This window comes from Pezoporus occidentalis, unplaced genomic scaffold, assembly GCF_034315485.1.
Source record: "Pezoporus occidentalis ecotype Australia unplaced genomic scaffold, CSIRO_AGI_Poc_V1 ctg53, whole genome shotgun sequence".
NCBI classification, from domain to species: Eukaryota; Metazoa; Chordata; class Aves; order Psittaciformes; family Psittacidae; genus Pezoporus; species Pezoporus occidentalis.
Genome location: NW_026915866.1, coordinates 1,510,344 through 1,530,473, shown reverse-complemented (window position 1 = coordinate 1,530,473; position 20,130 = coordinate 1,510,344). Strand labels below are relative to the sequence as shown.

General features: G+C 40.4%; 1 protein-coding gene and 1 long non-coding RNA gene across 2 annotated transcripts in view; one reads left to right on the top strand and one right to left on the bottom strand.

Moving 5' to 3' along the window:
- Nucleotides 1-20,130, top strand: part of FHIP1A (FHF complex subunit HOOK interacting protein 1A) — a 78,196-nt gene that overhangs the window by 56,813 nt on the left and 1,253 nt on the right. The window contains exons 7-12 of the mRNA XM_062637517.1: nucleotides 5,504-5,671; nucleotides 9,129-9,208; nucleotides 10,849-11,036; nucleotides 11,523-12,563; nucleotides 16,030-16,208; nucleotides 16,508-16,646. Coding sequence (XP_062493501.1) covers nucleotides 5,504-5,671; nucleotides 9,129-9,208; nucleotides 10,849-11,036; nucleotides 11,523-12,563; nucleotides 16,030-16,208; nucleotides 16,508-16,646 — 1,795 coding nt within the window. The remainder of the gene's footprint in view (nucleotides 1-5,503; nucleotides 5,672-9,128; nucleotides 9,209-10,848; nucleotides 11,037-11,522; nucleotides 12,564-16,029; nucleotides 16,209-16,507; nucleotides 16,647-20,130) is intronic.
- Nucleotides 17,911-18,995, bottom strand: LOC134173488 (uncharacterized). Its single transcript, XR_009968278.1, has 2 exons — nucleotides 18,600-18,995; nucleotides 17,911-18,261 (listed from the first exon to the last, which is right to left on the bottom strand). It is a non-coding gene; the product is annotated as an uncharacterized LOC134173488 (long non-coding RNA).

The window sequence follows — 20,130 nt, the reverse complement described above, 5'->3', positions numbered from 1 at the left end:
TTGCAGCACTACTGTAGAAATCTGAGTGAAATCCTTTCCAGAAGGTCTTTAATACATACATCTTTTGCAGTCAAAACCGTGTGCTAGATAATTAGGAACCACACTGTGGTGTACACATAAATATTATGCTATCTTTGATACAGCTCAGATTGGTTATATGCATCTCTTTACTGTAAGTGCATATGATTTAACTTTAATTTGGCATTCAGGGAATTTGTGTGACAAAGATAACTATTTGGAACATCTGGAGTGTTTCTGTAATTTGTGTTATTTCAATTTATTGAAGATAGTACTGAAAATTTGACAAATTATGTGCTAAAAGCAATTTTTTATGTCTTTTACTGCTTTACTGTATGACGTTTAATTGCTGATTATCGTATAATTATTTTTCTACTCGGAAGGCTTTGATCTGAATAATGGAAAATTGTACCAGCTTTTTAGTATAAAATGTTGGTGTTGGCCAGGTGAACAGAACTGTTCTGCAGAAGCACTGGCATGGTCCTGTCAAATAAGCTCTGTCAAATGGACCTCAATTCTATTGTGCACTAACCCATCTAAACGCAAACCCCTAACACAGTACGCTACTCTGATAATTCAATAATACTTGCTTGATGATTACGCAGCTCAGCTAGAGGGAAATGACCTGTAAATTATACTGTATAGATTAGAAGGAGCATCTTTATAAATATCCCACAAGACTGTCAGTTCCCATTTAGAAATAATACCATCTTTCACCCTAGTGAAAAGCACTTGGACAGCTGCTGTTAAAAAGCATAAGCCAAGTGTTACTGGTAAACTTTGAACAGTCTCATGCTTTGGAGAAGCCCATTAATAGCTGCAAAACTTAATTTTGCTAGCTATGGTGTGGATATATGTTAAAGGTGCCTTTCAGTTTTGGCATCAAACACTGCAGTTGCGTTGAATTTTAACATGGTATGAACTGAAGCAGTTTATAAATGTAAGCTGGAGGAAGCTGAAGCAGTTCCGTTGTTCTGGTTTTCCCAGTGTGCAGACTTCCTCTGTCCCTGATCCCACTGGTCCCCCTCTCTTTTTCCAGGACAACTGTTCATATGGGAAACTGATTGAGGTTAAAAACCACCTTTATTTCCTGAATAGTTTTAACCTGAAAACAATTCACTGTGCAGTGAAGTGAAGCAGGAACCTTTTTGACAGCACAAGCAGGGGCCAAGAAGTTGAAAATGAATAGAAAGCAGAAGAGTGTGGAAATGGGTGGGTTTTGTTTATCAGTGAAGTGGGCTTATTCAGATTTAAATTACTCATGGATTTAGTGGTTAAGTTCCAATAAGAACATTCACTGTCCCTTCATGGGCAATATGAAATCGTTACAGGAAGGGAAATGGGAAGGAGGAATCACGATAGCCATATTCCTGTAAGAGGGCATGAAGCTGTAAATTAGAAATATATTGTGTGGATCCCAGGGGAAAATAGCCAGTAATAAAGAATCAGTTCAATTGGTCTAACACAGTGAGTGTAATATATTAAACTGAACTTGCAATGACAGTAATTTCTGCCTCTTTGCCATTACTTGGCACAGTGACTTACAAAAGCTGTATCTCTTTACTGTGTTCTGCCTCACCATCTAATCAGTCATCAGAGGAGGTGAGAAAAGATTTGCTAAAAATTATTACATAATTAGAGAAGGGTATTATGAGGCTAAAAAGGACTTTCTCTCTTCAGTAATCTCTAATCAAATATCTGTGTGGCTATGAAGACTCTCGGGTAGTCCCTTCTGCAGCAAGTTATACCTTAGAAATATCTGTAACAACTGATTATTATATAGAAAAACATGTGGATAAGTTTTTCTTGATGGTATCTTTAGACAGGCATTAAAATTTGTATGTATGTTGGAAAAAGAAAAATCCAGAAACTTCAAATTGTTACAACAGTGAATAATGAAAATATAAAAGATAGAATACTGGTTGAATTAATACAATGGATATGGACTTTTTTTTTTCCCCCTCATTTTTCACTTTCAATCCTACAATGTCATCCTAGAAGCAGAGCTATCCCTGGTCTTTACCATGAATACTACTGCAAGGGCTGTTGCTGGTGAGCTTTTATTCTTGCTGGTTTGGCAGTGGTGAATTTAATATTATTGAAATGCCTTTATCAAAAACATAGCTTGAAATTTACTTATTTAACCAAGGGCTTCTCTAGAAAAACTACCATGACTTAATTTAATTAATTTCAGTTTGTTTTGCTGTTTTTCTTGATACTTGAATTATCAGAGGTGACAAATTTTCAAGTTAAATATTGGGTTTGTGAATGTGTGTAAATTTTGGCTTGCTTTTTGTCATCCTTTCAAAAATGGTCGATTCTGAGTGCTAGCTAAAAGCTTACTTGGACGAATTATACCGTAATCAATGTTTACAGTGATCTAAAGTTTTGTAAGCTGACTCAGGATTTGACTGTAGTGGACATGCTTGACATGGTTAGTAAATGTTTTGTTCTCTGGAAACATTTGTTCTTCTGCTGTTTACCTAAGTATTGCTTTGAATTTATTAGAAAGGATTTCCCTACTTCCCCCCAAATCTGTCTCATGAGGCATTAGTTAAAAAAGAGTCAAGCAGCAGGGAGTCAGAATGAAGCTTAGTAGCATGGATTTGGTATCTTAGAAAACAGAGGTCTTCAATAATAACTGCACAAATGAGTCTCACTTTCAGCACTTGATGTATTATGTATAATGCAATCTGTAGAAGAGGTGTACAGAGTTAAAAGGGGTCTTGCCAAGGCTGGGTTTTGCCTAGTGTAACTGATTTCTCCAACCTAGTTAATTGCAGAAAAAGTGAGCTCTCTAGAGGCTCATTCAGAGCAGGCTTATGTATCCCATTGAGTGAAGGGAAAATGAGCCTTGTGGAGCTAAAATCAGCCTTTCTGAATGCTTCTCTAGGTGCCTCAAATCTTCAGATCTTGCAGTTAACATCAGATCTGGTAAAGGGGAGAAGCAAGCCAGAATGCATGGTGGCAAAATAAGATGTAATTGTAGAAGCATGGATGCCCACTTGCCAGCCTAGTTAATCTTTTTTCCTAAGCTGCATACATTTCAAATGCCAAAAAGCAGTATTTTTTGTTTGATTTGCACTTGTGAGGATGCAGAAGGATGATCTTTGTGCTGGTCTATATGGACAAGTTGCACACAAAGGCATGCTGAGAAAGCACTGGAACTTCTAGAATATGGTGACATTAAAATTGCTTGTACAGAGTTAACTTGCCTGCTTTGCATGTTGCACAGTGAGCTGTGAAATAGGTCCTAGCTTCATTTGTTGCTAAAGTTTGAAGGAGCGTTGTGGATAAGTCAGGGTGTTTTCATTGGAAAATGAAAAAAGATTCTTATAAATCCATTTAAATCTTGACAAAACTGAGTTGTTTTCCCTCTTTCTCAGAAAGCGTTTAAGCAGGTTCAGCAACTTCTTTCCCAGGAACTAAAAATCAAGTGTAATGTGGCACTCTGCACAAAAAAAAAAAACCCAATACAGAGAATTAAGATTTAACGAGGTTATAAGCAACTCTGTTGTGAAGTATTTGGGCTTCATTACTAATTGGTTGGTTCTTCTACCTCTGTTTAGTGGTATCATTGAAGTGTTGGTTTAAGATAAACATGATTTCTTGTCTAGTCCCTAAGCTGTCAGGAGCACTGAATATGCTCTTGGAAAGAAACATTTATTTACTTAAAGTACTCTTTGGCTCGCTTTCTTATGCTCTTTGTTTCATTCACGATATGCACTCTGAAGAGCATTTGGGTTTCTCTCACTGATATGAATGTAAGATGAGTTGTCCAAAGAGCACTGGTTTTAGGAAAAGGTCACTGCCCTTGTGAATCCAGTGGCTTTTGTTGCTTTCATTTACAGCTTCAGTATTTTAGATACAGGCCCATTCCTCTGCTGTCAGCAGACGTCTGTGAAACCTGCAGGCCAAGAGCATACTTGCTTTTCCCCATAAAGGATGAAGGAGAAGTGACACAGAGACATAAAGATGTATTACTTCTGTCTGGCCTTTCCTTGGCAGAGGGTTTAAACTCTTCCATGAACTGTATGCTATCATAATGATGTCACATGATGGATTTCTTGGGCTTTGTTTTTTATAGCTTGCTGCTGTCAAAAAAGCAAACAAAAAAAAAGCCAGTTCTCAGGGCAACAATCAACAGGTTCCATTAGAAAGCCCACAAGTCCCCACACCTTTTGGCTATTGCAAAAGAAAAAGAAAATCTTGGCTCCAAGTGGAAACAATTTCCTTTGTTTCACAACTCTGGCTGATTTCCTGAGCAGGTGTTTGGTCGTTGAAATGTGGCAGTAGTCCTGGAAAAGTATGGAAAAGTGTGCTTCTCTCTACTCTCCTCACTGGTGCTCATGCTCCATAAGGTCTGTAGGCTGCATACAGCATTCCTATGTTCTGTGTAACCAGCCAGAAGGAGCCTGTGATCTTAAATGCTTTAAAGAGAACATTTGCAGCATGACATTGCTGTGTACATGGCTAACATGCAGCATAACAGAACAGGGATTTGAATATTTACAGCATGTTACGTAAATGTTGCCCTTCTGAGAATTTTCTAAATCCTCTTAGCTCTGAAGTGACAGCTTTGAATTTTTTTCTTCTTCTTTAATAAAATCAGTCTTTTCATTTATCCAGCTAAGTTTGGTAAACAAAGGATATTTAATACTTCCTTTCATATAGCCAGATTCTTGTGTTTAAGGGTTTGTCTTTGTGCACTTAAGCTTATTATGTTCCTGGGTGACTATTTTAAAAAAGCTGACTTTGCAACAGCAAGACGTGTTGCAGAGGTGGCCTTTGGAATTTTCTGTGCTTTGCCAGTGTATGCTGTGAATAGGATCCAAGGGATTGCAATAAGCAGAGAAGTGTGGGTTCGGGTATCTGAGTGTCGCATGGATATTTGAATTGTATTTTGATATACAAATAGGTTTTGGTTTGTGTGTGTATCTATATACATACTCCTCTCAAAAATTGAGTAAGATGAGGAATTGTGCTGTGGGAAAATAAAAAGAAGGAAAACTGAAAAAATTCTGGACAGCTATCAGGATTTTCATTTGTTTAAAGCTCTAGAACCATGAGTTTGTAGTGTGCTTTGTGCTCTGGCATTTTCTTTTATGAAGTGGTAGATGCAGGTATTCACAACAGCTGAAAATGCTTCTGAAGGATGACAGAAATGTGATGCAAAAGAGCTGACATGGGCTGAAAGGTGGTGGAGAGCTTGTAGCATGATTTGCTCTTCATATTTCAGTATGTGTGAGGTTTGGGGTGTCAATTTGGGGGAAGTTTTTTTTCCTGGGGAAGTAAGACAGATAAGAAATTGGTTCAAAATGCCCATGAGCCATTCAGAAGCATGCTCTTTGTAAATTTAAAAGCAAAGACCTCTGTCTGGTTTTGTGGCAGTGTTATGAATGGAGAATTTAGTGTTTGCCAGGTATATAGTTGCAGAGGATGGGTGGGTATTTTGTGTTTGCATTTACACTATTTTTGCTTGCAGCTGACTGTGGAAGAGGTGATGACTACCACTGCGTACCTGGATCTCTTTTTGCGTAGTGTTTCAGAGCCAGCCCTCCTCAAGATTTTCCTCCGGTTTATTTTGCTGCACCGACATGAGAATGTGCACATCCTAGATACGCTTACTAGCCGAATCAACACACCATTCCGGGTAAGACGAGCAAGAAGGAAGTTCAGGTACTCAGCGTGGATGCTGGTTAAATATTTTAATGGGAGATTCTATATATTCAGTTGGTATCTGTTTAACTATGAATCTTCTCCCCCCTGCCAACCAAATGTGTGATTTCTGCTTCTGTGTTTCATGACATTTAACTGCCACTATACTAGGTTGATAAATGTGTGAGGTGGTTTCACACACACAGGAAATGGGATAGAGGAAGATGAGGGCTTTCGGAAGTCTGGATTCTCCTAGAAGATTAAAAGTATTCTGGATACTGCTGAATTAGTGCCGCCATAGATAACTCATCCTGAGACTTATAAACATACTTGTGGTGAGGAGCATTTTTGATCTTTGGAGTTTTGCCAAGCAAAAAACCTTTTCAGATAGCCCCTCTGGGAGATGATGGGAGCCCTTTTAAGGGTGTCTCCAAATTGATGCAAACTGTGAATTGTAGTATTGCCAGTGTATTTCTCAGGAATCAAGTCTATATTATTGTAGCATGTTTACTTAACTGTCATGTTGCCTGCTTTCTTCTTTGATTAAAAGAAGGTGCTTTCTTGCCGAAGTGATCAGATTGCCGCTTCCTTTTCTTTGCCTTCACTCTTGTATGTAATAAGGTTTATCTCAAATTTGCACTAAGCCCCTTTTCAGCCTAGACACAATGCATCACAGTGGCTGGAGAGCTTGTTGACAGAGATAGTAGAGTTACCTTTGCTGACAGTTGGATCTTCTGGCAGAGAAAATGACTACTTGTTGCAATGGACTACTCTCCTGAGCCTTGCTCGGCTGGCAGCCTTGGCTGGGTCTTGTGTGATGCACAGCTTCATGGATGAAATAAGGGTAATGTTTTAGTGCAGGTACAAGAGAAGCCAGAACACCAGCATGTGCATTAAATTTGTGTATTAGAGACAGTAGCTTCGTCTGAAATTTGTTTTGAAATGTGAGTACATGCAAGTATAGTTACATGCTGCTGCTGCTGCATCCCTAAGTTGGATTAACTCTGAAAACTGAAGCAGCTTCTGTCAACAAAAATGCAAATGCATGCTGTTGTCTCGGCTAATCATTAATTACTGTTCCATAGGCAAATGCCATGGGAATTGTAAAGAATTCTGCAGCTCTGAGCAATTCAGAATCTCAGCCAAAATGGTTCGGTGATGCTAAATGAGTTTTCTGCAGTATAGCTTGGCCAAGTGCAAAAGTCAGAGCTGCAGCCTTCTGTGTGTTTCTGTAGCACAAAAGCTGCATGTTATTATTGATAAAAATACTTATTAATAATTCACAGGGTTAAACGTATGTACAGACAGGTGGCCAAAAGGACTTGTAAAAATATGATCCTCTTTGTCTCCTGGGCATATTTGAAACCTTTTCTTTTTACAAAATACAGAAATAGACTAGTTTTATTTATTCAGATGATTCCTGATTTGCAATATCGTTGCAAAGACAAAGGAGTAACTGCAGGAAATTTCTTAAATACAGGAATGTTTAAGGCAGTAGCAGTTTTTTTGAATTCCCACAGAGTGAAGAAGAGTTAGGCTTGGCTGTCACTAAATTTTGCAGAAGAAATGAGATTTTCTGGTTTTCCTTAATGTCCCCTGGCAAAAACACACCTTTTGTGCAAGGATGTGACTTCTTCCAAAAGGTTGTTGTGAAGCTCTTCAACTCTGCCCCCACATTCTATCAAGTGAACTCCAGTTCTGGTTATTTCTTCCTCTCTTGCTTTTTTACTTGCTTCATATATTTCTGCAGACATGAGGTCTTTGGACTGGGTGTTAGCTCCTAGTACAAGCAGTGGGCAGCGGTGGCAGGGCAGCAAGTTTGAGCTCTGATTTGCGTCACAGTAGGCCAGTTCATGAGCATTCCCCGTTTCTCTTCTAGCTGCTTATTCCCTTTCTTTTGTTCTGCTGTGTGTGTTCTTCTGACCAAACTAGGGAAGGTAGCCAAAGAAACGTTTGCTCTTCAGAGGCTAAATGAGGTTCACTCAAACTTTGCCATTTAACTGTTTCACAGAGATACCTACCACACAAGGCAAAATACATGTATGTTCCTGAGCTAGAACAGAGCATTTTAACAGTGGGAGTAAGGGGAGTGAATGCAGAGGAGGAAATTCCATACTGTGGAAGAGAAGCCCAGGCAAGATTTAATCATAAATGAATTACAAAGACTGTTCAGTGACTGAAAATATGAGGTGGACAAATATCTGTAGCTTTTTGCTTATTTTGCTGTATCTCTTTCTTTAGTTACTGAAAAGTGCAAATAATTTCCTATATTAATTATTTTCATTTACGTAATTAATTTAGGGAGAGGCAAGATTTAAACACTAACTTGAAACTTTAGGAAAGGGTCAACTTACACTAAATAACTCTCATGAGCGTCAGCCTGGTCCTGGTGTCTGAGCCAGCTGTGAGATACTGTTTCCATGAGCAAGCAGCACAGGAGAATGTGCCCGAGAAAATATGCACTGAGAAGCAGCGGGGTAATGGCACAGTGGCCTGTGAAAACCAGCAAAAGCTTACAGCTCATGCTTCTACCAATTTGGGTACAACTGCAGCCTAGCAAGCCCCTGGCAGGTAGAAGTGTAGTATGTGATAGCTCTGAAGGTGGTGTATTCCTAATTAGTGACCAGCAAAGCCTGTAGAAATCCATGTTTTCAGTCTGTCCTAAAGCCAGTGAAAGTGGGGTGCCTGTCACAGACTAGGTTTGATTTTTGTCTCTGCTGAGTGTGACTCCTGCGATACTTAGTTTAAGGTATATTTGATCAGACCTTTGCCAGAAAGGCAAGCATGCTATTCCAATGAGGAATCCCATTTTTCTTTCCTTTCCCCTGGTCTCAGAAAGAATCTTCATGCCTTACCATAGTTCCCAGCTGTTCAAGTGAGCTGTAAAGAAGAGATTGTGAACGCTCCATATGGAGTATATTCTGACAAGAATTACTTATTTAGTCCTGGTCTGTGTCAGTACATTAAGCTGTATTTATAGAAGCATTCAGGTTCTTAATGTGCAGAACACTAATCATTCCTTATAGTTAAAGCAACAGAAACTGGAAATGGTTTATAACTTTTCTTTCAGAAAAGGAATGTAGTTGGTTCAAATTCTACATCAGAGGTAAAATCTAACAAGCTATCTTGGAAACTACAGGGTTCAGTTCATGCTAAAAGTAATTTAATGAATTTGAGTAACATTGAAGACTGGTAAATTGCTGCTTTTTTAATAGCTTATTTGAAGGAAAATTCTGGATTGTATTTTGTTAAAATGTACCATGTTACGTGTATAGCTCTAGACAACTTTAAAAAGAATCCCATGGAGTGCTTACAAAATGAAATATGATACTAACAGTGTCTTATAAAGCATGATGCTTGGGCAGAGACATTTTATAATGTAGTATGCAGGGAAGATTTGAAAGGTACAATTTCCAGATCAAAAACTGACAACATCTATGGTTTTTTTTCAGCTCTGTGTGGTCTCCTTGGCATTGTTCAGAACTCTCATAGGCTTGCATTGTGAAGATGTGATGTTACAGCTAGTTTTAAGGTAAAGCTCAAACTCCTTTTTCCACTCTTCATCCCAGTTCTGGGACACACAATCTCCTACCTATGGTTGCAGAGCTGGATGAGAGTTTCTCCAAGAGAGCAGAAATCCAAGACACTACAGAGATAAGGATATTTATGATCCTGACAAAAGTCTACCAGACCTGAAGAAGTGTGATCTATGTCCTGTGATCTTCAGAGCAGATTTTTCTCTTGACTTATTTCTGTAGAAGTGAGAGAAGAGAACCTAGGAATATATTTATCACCTCCAAACTGCTCATTCCCTGCTTCTTAATGTATAATTCTTCTCTCCTGCATGTTTTCTCTAGTGTATTATACACTGTGATACAGAGCTATATACTTGTTTGCAGCTCCTGCCTTCTTTCCTATTGTTTTCCACCTCTATGAGCCCTCGCTCACTGAGAATACATAACAATCTACCTACAGCAGTTCAAGAGCCTGAAGTAATGTACTAAATGCATTGATCATTTTTGCTTTTAACTGATGGTTCTATGCGTTGCTTCAAAATACTTACCATTTTGGTTATTTGGAAATACTGGTTTAACTGAATTTAGCACTGTAGATCACATGAATGTTTCAGATACTCTGTCGCTCCATGCACTGGCATTAAGGTGAAATACTTTATAGCTCTGGCTCATGTGCCTGGTAATGCTGACAGGACCTCAGTGAACTCACATTGCCACTCTAGCAGCAGTAGAGTGCTGTATTTAATCTTCTTATTCATTTATTTAGGGAATCCTTTAGAATTTGTTTTCATTTGAAATGGCAAAACATCAGTTCAGTTAACACTAAGGCTCTTAATAAAGTGCTCTTAAAAAGTTGAACAAAAGTGCTCTGAAGATGTTCAACACAAGGCTGTGCTTCCTCTGTTCCTTGTACATCCCATAGCTCCCCTGCCTCAGAGCTCAGTCTTCATCTACTGCAGTAAAACACCTTGATGACCCTTCCTTCCTTTTTGCTGGCTGCTTGCCTGGCAAACATGAACAGCTTCTCTCTGAATTTCCCAGGAAAACAAATAAATTGAGGATTCTGAGACAGAACTCATGCAGTTTAGATTGGATATAAGGAGGAAATTATTTCCTGTTAAGGTGGTGAGGCACTGGAATGGGTTGCCCAGGGAGGTTGTGAATGCTCCATCCCTAGCAGTGTTCAAGACCAGGTTGGACGAAGCCTTGGGTGATATGATTTAGCGTAAGGTGTCCCTGCCCATGGCAGGGGGGTTAGAACTAGATGATCTTAAGGTCCTTTCCAACCCTAACTATTCTATGATTCTGTGATAATAGGGACCAAACCACTGTGCTGGCCTTTGACATCTGCCCATCCCACACTTCCTCCATCCCTTCTTACAGCAAGTTTGGTCTGACCTGCAAAGGATTGTTCACTTCCCTGTTCTGACGCAACTAATCTCCTGTGTCTACTCATCTTGACAGTTCCCCATCAAACCATAGCTTTGCAATATAGAAAGTCAGGATTTTATGCACTTGAGAGGGTATCACTGTCAAGTTCATTATTACTGTTTCTTTTGATTTGTTGAGGGCAGGAGGGTGGGAATGGTATTTTGTACGTTGTTGCTTTCTCTAATGTGAGAGGATGATGTGGTAATGCTAGACACTGTTGTTTCAGGTATCTGATCCCATGTAACCACATGATGTTGAGCCAGCGTTGCGCTGTGAAAGAGAGAGACTGTTACTCTGTGTCTGCTGCAAAACTGCTGGCCCTGACGCCAGTGTGTTGCTCCACTGGGATCACCTTAACAGTTGAAAGCCAAGGAAAAGATTATATTCTATGGACAAAAGCAGCACAAACTAAAGGTAATTGGTGCTCAGGGGAAGGCCAGATCATGAACTGAGTTTGATTTGGTAGCAAGCAGCTCATGGGAGCGAAAGGAAATGTGGACAACAAAAAGCAGGGCAAGCCTGGACAGGAAAGCTGCTTGAATTCCTGCCATGTGTCCAGGTTTATTGAAACCTGTTTTGAACAGATATCAAACTTGAATATGCATTTGTGGAAATAATGTACAGACACATGACAGCAACTCTTGCTGCTTCAGTGTGTCAGTGTTGTTTCAAAGGCTGAATGTGGGCTGGTCTCTCAGAAATCTCAGAGTTACGGCTCTGCCTTGGCAATAGGAATGAGTCATGTATGTTTATGAGCAAACCTCTCAATCTTTATGCTTTGATCTTCCTGCTTTATTGGATGGTTGGGTCTAAAGACTCCATCTGCCATGTTTTAGTGAGTGCCTTGCTAAGAACTTTTGATATATTACTCATGGTATGAATAATCTTCTTTACTTTCAGACTCTGGTAGACGCTTTTCTGAATCTACCTGCATTGTAGAATACGGAAGAGCTGTGGACCTCAGCTACTTGCAGTACCTGGGTGAAGCTCAAGAAGCCATCCTTCAATGCCTGAAAGATTGTAAAGTTTGGTCTGCCTTGTATGATGGAGTAAACCCTGATCCAGACACCTTTATCCAAACGCTTGCTGAGGAGAACAATACAGATGTGGAACACCCCATGTTTCGGCTCCAGCAAAGGACACCTAGCATGTGTAGCTCCTCTCAAACAACTCCTTTTAGTGAAAAGATGCAGTTGGAGCTAGAATGGGATGATAGCTATGACACAGGGATTTCTCCTGGTTCTGATGTGAGCTCACCACAACCGTATGATGATCTGGGAAACGCAGAGATGCAGCCACTTGCAGAGCCACCAAAATACATCCAAGAAATGAAAAAAAGTGCCATCATGCTCATCAAAGGATCTTACATAGAGGAATCAGACTTTCAGGATGATATTATGGTTTACAGGTTATGTGCCCAGAAGGATACTCAAGAGGATGACAGCTCCAAGGAGAAAACTTTAAATACAGCCAGAGAACACAAGGTCCAAAGCCAGACTGTAGTCAATGGGCCTCTTGCAAAGAGCCAACTGGAAATCGACTTGGATGAGCACAGTAAGAGAAATTCAAGCTTGACTCAAGGTGTAATGAAAGAACAAATAAACCAGAATATGATGGAGATTGATCCACAGCCAGACATAGAGTTGAAGCTTTCTCCTCAGGAGGCAGATCGTAACTTAAGTGTAAGACTGCTGAGCACAGATGGTGAGGATTTCATTGCACAGTATGACAAAATTATTAAGGAACTGGATCCAAACAGTGCAAGCTTGGAGGAGCAACAGTTGGATACTCCTGACCCTGTCTCTCCTGCAGAAGAGGAGGAGGACTTTGAGAATTTCTCAGCAGACACCCCTTCTGCGGAGAGTGTGTCATCTCCCTTTGGACCAAAGGAGGATGTTTCTCCTAAGCACGCTGCAAGGAGCCAGAGTGCTCCATTTACAGGTGGAATGTCCTGTTAATGACATACGTAACAAATACAGGAAGGCATGTTGATTAAAGGTGTCCCACTGTGTAGCACACAGCACAAGCACAGAGCAAGGAACAGACTTGGCACTATAGAGAGTATAGCCCAAATAACTAAGACTGGCCCAGGAAGAGTGAGAGGTCCAACATGAAAGTAGAGCAGAGCAAGGAGTGTGGTGACAGCAAGTGGTGGTGCTCAGGGGTCTTCTGGGTTGCTTTTCTTTTTTTTTTTGGTAATTGTTTAAAATCTTGAGCAGGGGCTACGCTGTTCGTATGTGAGCACCCCATCACGCTAGAGGAAGCTTTTGCAGTTGAAATGGAATTAGAGTTACTGTTCTAGTGTACAGAGGTCAGGTAAATAATCCCTCCTCCTGGTGGCTGTCATCTTTGATGCATCACGTTGCCTTTCTCCTCTGCTATTTCCCATTTTAGCACGAGGTGGCAGCACTTGTGCCAGGTCTGTACGTGCCTGTCTCCATGCTCTCTCCTGGCGCCCTGTTCCTCCAGTGTCAGGTCAGCCCTCGCTGTTGGGATGTTTTTCTGCCTTGTGCCAGGCAGCATTTTAAGCTTGGTCTCCGCAGACTGTCCAAGCCATTCAGGAATGACAGTGCTGCCGAAGGTTAGAGTGGGCTTGTGATCTGTATATCTCCTTGCGCAAGGGTCTTCTGGTCTTTAATTGGGTTTCCTAGATACCACAGTCATACAAATAATAAGAAATGATAATGTATCTAGGTTTCCTCATCTAAAATAAAACCTCTATAAGATGGCTTCTTGTTCATTTGAAAGGAGGGAGAAAAAGCATTTGTGTCCTTTGAAATGAAGCCCTTTCTGGTCAGCTGTGGCCAGCATGTCTAGCACTGTTTCTTAATTGAAAATTCAGGCTGTTTTTCAATCAATTTGCTATTTTTGCTGTAGTGACAATTTCCTGTAGTACCAGAAGCTAATCACATTCAAACCTTTCTGTTTCCCATTATCTGCTGTCAAGTGCAGCTCAAAAATGTTGTTCCTGACTCTTGTTCTTCATCTGATCCCTGCCTCTGTTTGTTCCTTTCAAAAAAACCCACACCAAAACCACACAGAAAAACTCGCCCTCCCCAAACCCACAAGACCCCACAACCAAGCAGAACAAAACAGTAAAAACAAACATGAAAAGCCTTGCTGTTTGCTCTCCATCCACATGTTTTACTCTTATGTTCTTTACCTTGCTTTAAAGAAGATCTTAGTGATTGTAAGTAAGGAGGTGCTCGTAACAATACCTCAGAAATGTTGAGATTGCAGTGTCTTTCAAATACAATAATATATTTAATTTGGAATGCTATATTTGCATATGTGTGATGAGGATTTTTGGTTGCTTTCACTGTTTTGGGATGCTGTCATGGGATTGTGGGGCTTCTCTGCAGAATCAGATATCAGACAGAGGCTCCCAATAAGTGTGCAGAGATGCTCTTTTCAGGTCTGTGGATCTGTGAAGAAAATGTCCTATGCCTGTGTGCAATTTTCCCCTGAGCAAGGAAGAATGTGGTGTTCAGGAACAGGAGAGCTTGACTTCATGGCCACATAAAAGATGCACAGTCAGGAAAAGAATTATTTTTTTGACTTCTCATCAGTTTACCCTGTTTCTTTCAAGGCTTGCAAGCTCTAAGTCTTGTCCCAGTCTTTTCATGGGGGGAAAAAGTCACTCTACCACTGAGAAATTTTTGGATGTATTGGTATCCTCTGTTGCAGTGGCATACTGCACTTGTTACACAGTACAAAGCTGAAGCCAGCTTTACCTGCTTAGCTTCCAAGTCTGATGTAGAGGAGAGAAACAGTGATATCTCTCAGCTCCTTCCCCTGCCATCTCTTTTGATACAGTAGTGTTCCCACTGCACTGTGGTCCTCAGGAGCTTTGTGGAAATGTCACCATGAACATGAGAGGGGAAGTAGTAGGTTATGTAGGGACAGGAGAAACTCTACCTCGACAAAATGTCTTGGAGTTTCTCCACTGGGTATCCAGGCAGGTGGGATTCCTGTAGGATGTGATGTTAACCTTCACTCTGATGGCCAGCGTGGTGGTTGAAAGGTAGCAGCCACATAAAGTCTTGTCAGCACCGGCCCTCCTTCCTTTCCTTTTGTGAGCGGAGCTGTGTGTCATCATGATATATGAATCTCGAGGGAGTGCTTGCTTTGTACTCATGCTTGCTATAAAGCATGATAGACTTCAGCCTTTAGTGAAGCTATGTTAGATGAAGTAGCAATGTATGTGCTTCTGATTTGCTCCTTACTGTTGTGTTTGCCTAGAATTTCTTTAGCCTCTGCCATAGTTCACAGTGTGCACATTAAGCTGGGCTAAATTACATGTAACTGGGCTACAAACAGCCATTTGTTAGCTGAGGGGTGGTGGGATGGGGTCGGATTATAGCCACCTGCTTGACCCTAGAAATGCCTGTGACATGCATTTTGTGCCAGGGACAAGGGTGGTGTATTCAAAGCTATCAGTCCTGTATCAACATCACTTAGGGATTCTTCTGCATGGTTTCCCTAGCTTTTACACAGCCAGAATAGAGTGGTGGGACTGGGTGAGGGACAAGGGATGTTTCTAAGGCTTTACTTGTGTTTAGGTCATTTGTACAGACTGCCTCAAGCATCTCACCAGCTGTATTGTCTAATGATGTGTAGTATTTGGTTAAAGTCATGCTCAGCCTTGCAAATATTTCTTAAGCTTGAGCACTAGGGGTTTATGTACTTCCATGGTAAATGCTCTTGTACTTCAGCAGTTATCCTGCAGCAGGAATACACAAACTAAAGCTATTATTTACTGATGACATTTATATGATTAAGCCTATGTCTACCAATAATTTTGTTTATAAATCTATTTTAATGTCTTCCCTGCTTTGTGTGACTCTTTGCAGTGCTGAAGATGCCATTTCTTGTGATGTGAACTATCACAGGTCTTGATTTTTATGTTTTGAGTAGAATGTTTATATTTCCTTTAGAACACCACAGGGTTTTTATAAGAAAGCTAGCTATAATTTCCTTTGCCCAGTAATAGAAGTAAGGCACAACAAGGGTAACAAGGGCAGATTCTGTTTCATTGAAACTAGTGATACCATTCCAGTTAAATTCAGGGGGAACAGAACAGTAGACCGTAAGGTACTAGGCTAAATCCTTACTGGCACATGTAAAGAGAATAGTTCTGCATGTTAAATGTGCCATTAATGTGAACTGATTGGCTAGCTAGCAAAAGTGCTTCTAATCACAAAGCTTTTAACACCTCTGTTAAGTCTATTTTGTCTGTTCAGATACAGTTTGTTTTTTCTCCCTACTGGCTTTAATTAGTGTGTGGGAGGTCTAATTTTGTTGGTTATGATGATCAAAATTCCTTTCAAATGCCTGTTTCCTGGATCTTAGAATTTTTCTTCTGTGGAAACAAAAGCATTGATTCCTTCTTGTTCTTCTCTTGCAGGACCGTTCATCAGTGTAGTGTTGTCAAAGCTGGAGAACATGCTGGAGAATTCCTTGCATGTCAATTTACTGCTTATTGGGATTATTACTCAGCTGGCAAGTTATCCACAGCCTCTTCTTCGCTCCTTTCTGCTCAACACCAACATGGTGTTCCAGCCTAGTGTGCGGTCACTTTATCAGGTATTTGACCACAACTGTTAGCCGTACCTATTGAAACGATATTTTTGGTGTCTCATTAAACCTTAGGTTAGCTCTTTCCAGTTCCACCTGTTGCTTTTCCACCTGTCTGAGAGCCTCTCATCTCATTTCCATGCTTTAATTACATTTGTAATGAAACTGGAAAGGAACTGAAAATTCTGCATGACCATAAGTTTTTTCACAACTCTATTTTAAGGCAGCTGGAGAAAGCCTGAGTGTTCAGTCTGTGGCTGCACTGGGAGTGAGGCAGGAAGCAGTAATTGTTATCGTTGTTTCGGCAGGTGCTGGCATCTGTGAAAAATAAAATTGAACATTTTGCTTCTGTTGAAAAAGACTTCCCAGGTCTTCTCCTGGAGGCCCAGCAGTACTTGCTTTTTCGTGTGGACATGTCTGATGCTGCGGAAGAATTGCTAACCAAAGGTAAATGTTAACCACACTCAGAGGGGTGCTGGGTGGAATGACTCACCATTTACCTCTCTCCTTTTCTGCAGAATGATTAAATGTAGGTGTGGTGTGGTGTGAATATCATCAGCCAGATGCATCCTTCTGATTTTAAACTGATGATGCCCAGTAGGCTACAGTATATGGATCTATTTGGATATTCTTTGCTCTTTAGAAGCTTTTATTTGCTGTCTGCTGAACAGAAAATATCTTTTTAAAAGAGTAACAAAATCAGCTCTTGGCTTGCTGTCAGTTTTTGGCCATAAACAAGCTTGCTTTCAAGGCATGAGGTGAGGTGGCATATGTGTATGATTTCGTTTTATTTTTAGCCTGACCTTCAGTTAGTCATTGGTTCTTTTTTGACAAATGTTTGAGAGGACAGAAGTCCAGGATGAATTGATTTCTGCAACAACTGAATAAGGCTTTGTGTCATGGTGTGGGCTACTACTGAAGGAGATAAATATTAATATTAGCCAGAAAACTTCTAATATACTTTTTTGAATGAAACCCAAAGCAAACAACAACAACAAAAGAAGGGGTGTGTGGAGGGTGGGTGGGTGTGAAAGCCAGGACACTTTGAGAGCAGTGTGGAATTAAATAGATATCATTCCAACAAGTTTTCCAGGGGACTTCTGTAAGACCTGCTGTTTCTCAAGCAAAGTGCGCACTACACCTGTCTAGAGTGTTACCGGTATTTACACTGCCATGGGGGAAGGTAGTCAAAGTAAGCAAAATGAAGAATCTTAAGTTCTAACTAAGAACTTTCCAGATGCAGCCAGGCAACTAATAGAGTTGGGGCCCAGCCATGAGGACGTGCTTGTTCTCAGCTTGCTGTTGAGCAGACAGTGTTGGGCGCAGGTTTCCCTTAAAAGCCAACTTCCTGCATGATGAGAATGCATAAAATTTGGTGAGAGCAGTGACTGCAGTGATTAAGAGCTGACTCAGCCACAGGGTTCAAGAGAGGCTGCTGTGCTATGGATATGTGCTTTCTCATCATTAGGAGTCATTAATAATCACCCTCTGCCATTAATAATCACTCTGTGAAGATGTTGATACTTTTCTTGGGTTTCCAAAGGTGTGGGAAGCAGAACTTTTATTGTGCCATTTTAGTTGCGTTTTCATTTTCAAGGTTCTGAAGAATAATATACGTAGTCAGCAGGGTCTGTGTTTCTAAGACTTGCAGTACATCTAGTCTGTAAAATTATGATCTTGCTAAGGCTGTTTTTCAAAGAATTAGACTGTGGAAGGTGCACGCCATAAAGGAGCTGTTCATTGCAAACACCAGTAGCATTTTAGGCTCTACATTCTCGTGCCATAGATTAGAAAGCCTTACAGTTAGATGGTACTGTAGGTAGCACGTGGGGATGAGATTAGGAGGCAACACTTAGAGTCCCTTTTTTTCAGGTGCTGGCAATAAGAAGTTTTATATAATGCATTCCCAATAGCATTTATTTATACTTCCTATTTTACATCAGTTTTCTTCCATGGACTTCAGAATTTGCCAGGTTGACTCATGCTGGACATTATTTAGGAATTAAAAATAAGACTGCTTAGTCATCCTCTTGGTACATTTTCTTCTGTGATGTGACAACTCCTGCAAAGAGATGGAGAATAAATAAATGTCTGGATAACTGCAGACTTGGTTCCCCACAAGACTGGTGATGTGAGTCATTAAACTGTAACCCTAGGGGCAAGTTGGCTCAGTCGTCCATCAACCCACTGTAGTTCATTATATTTATTAAGAAGTTCAAGGTAGGACCAGTTGCAATAATGCTAAATGAAAAAAAAAAAAAACCCACGAGGAATTCCTGTAGAATTATTCACATTAGCTTGAATGCCACCTTTGAGCACCATGCAAACTGGCTGTCCTTTGGGTTATTCCCCCCTAACCCCCCAAATGGAAGTGATGAGTAACCCCAAAGTTTTAAGCACAGGTCTGAGCATAACTGGCCTCCTGCAGAATTCACATCTGAAAAATGGAAGCCAGATTTACTGGGGGACACAAATGTAAGCCACAAATATTCTAGAGCATTTCCTTTCTCTTGACAGTGATGGTCTCTGAAGGCGTTTGAGCAGAAAAGGATAATTATTTTCTGCTCGCAGTAGTATGTGCTTTCCTTACACAGTAGTTTGGGTTCTGGTTAGGTAGGTAGAGCTGCCTAGAGGTGATATAGATCCCATATGAAATGCTGCCCCTCTTTCATGTGTGTAGGTGACACTATCTCCAAAGTACTCAGTTTCTCAACTGTATGATTCGGTTTGTACCCTCACTCTAGAAAGAAATGGACAATCGTGGTCAAAGAGAAATCCCTGGTGTCTAGAACAGCTTTCTGTGTTTCTTCCCCTCACCACCACCTTCACACACCCTCCCTCCCCCTTCCCCCCAAGCAGATAAATGTAAATCAAAATGATTTTTAGAAAAAAAGTATCAATTTGGATGCTTTTTGAAGGGAAGAGTTTAAAAACAAGTAATCTTGGACAGTATCCTCGCATTCTAGTTACATTGGCTAATCTGTTTTAAAAAGCTTAAGATATTAATTATGAAACATTTTGATGTTAGAAAATCTAAAAAAAAACAATCTTCAAGGGAAGCTCAAAACTTTGTCTTTTCATTGTAATTCATAATTTAAGTTGTTTTCCTCCCACAGCCAGACTTTTCCACAGCACTGAAATTCCTGTGCTGTGTCTGTAGTAGGCATTTGTAGAATAACAATATGAATGATTGATAAGTCTGGAGTCGGAAAGGTTTTTGAAACTCCAGAAAAGTACAACTCTGTTAGGTGATTAGGATGAACATTTCTTTTGAGTATTTGGAAATGTACGGTAATCCCACAGTGCTTCAGGAGAGCTACAGGACAAAAGTGCAGAGGTGTTGAACAGAGGGATTGCTCTGCTGCATTCGGTGAGGCATTCCTCTACTGGTCCTTGGTCCTCACGCTGGCTGCTTGGAGAGGTTTCAGAAAATGGATGCTGTAACCTGTTGTTTTAACACAAACTTCTTGCACTTCAGAGGCAACCTGTTCTTAAGGCAGCAGTGTAGTGTTGCCTTATCTGCTGCGAGTTAATCTGACAGTCCCTTATGTTTTTTGATGATTTACTTACACAGCTCATGAGAACATCTACTTGTAAGTTAGACAGGATTTTGTCTCTCTCTGCTTCTGGCCTCAATGATACCTTGTGGCAGCGAGTTCTGCAAGTTAATTTTAATTTGTACAGTATTTATTTCCATCAGTGTTACATTGTGTCACCTTTTTAGTTTCTCTAAATTAATTATCGTCTAATTAAAGCTCTGTTCTACTTCAAGTTGAAGCAAGGAGCAATTGATTGAAATTTAAGTGCTGCTGTTACTGTAATTCCATGCATTCTGATGCTTAAGCCCTGATCCTCTGAACTCTGGCAGCAGAGATCAGATAGCAAAGCACACAGTGGTTTTTCGCTTGCCCTTTTCTTACTGTTTAGCTGC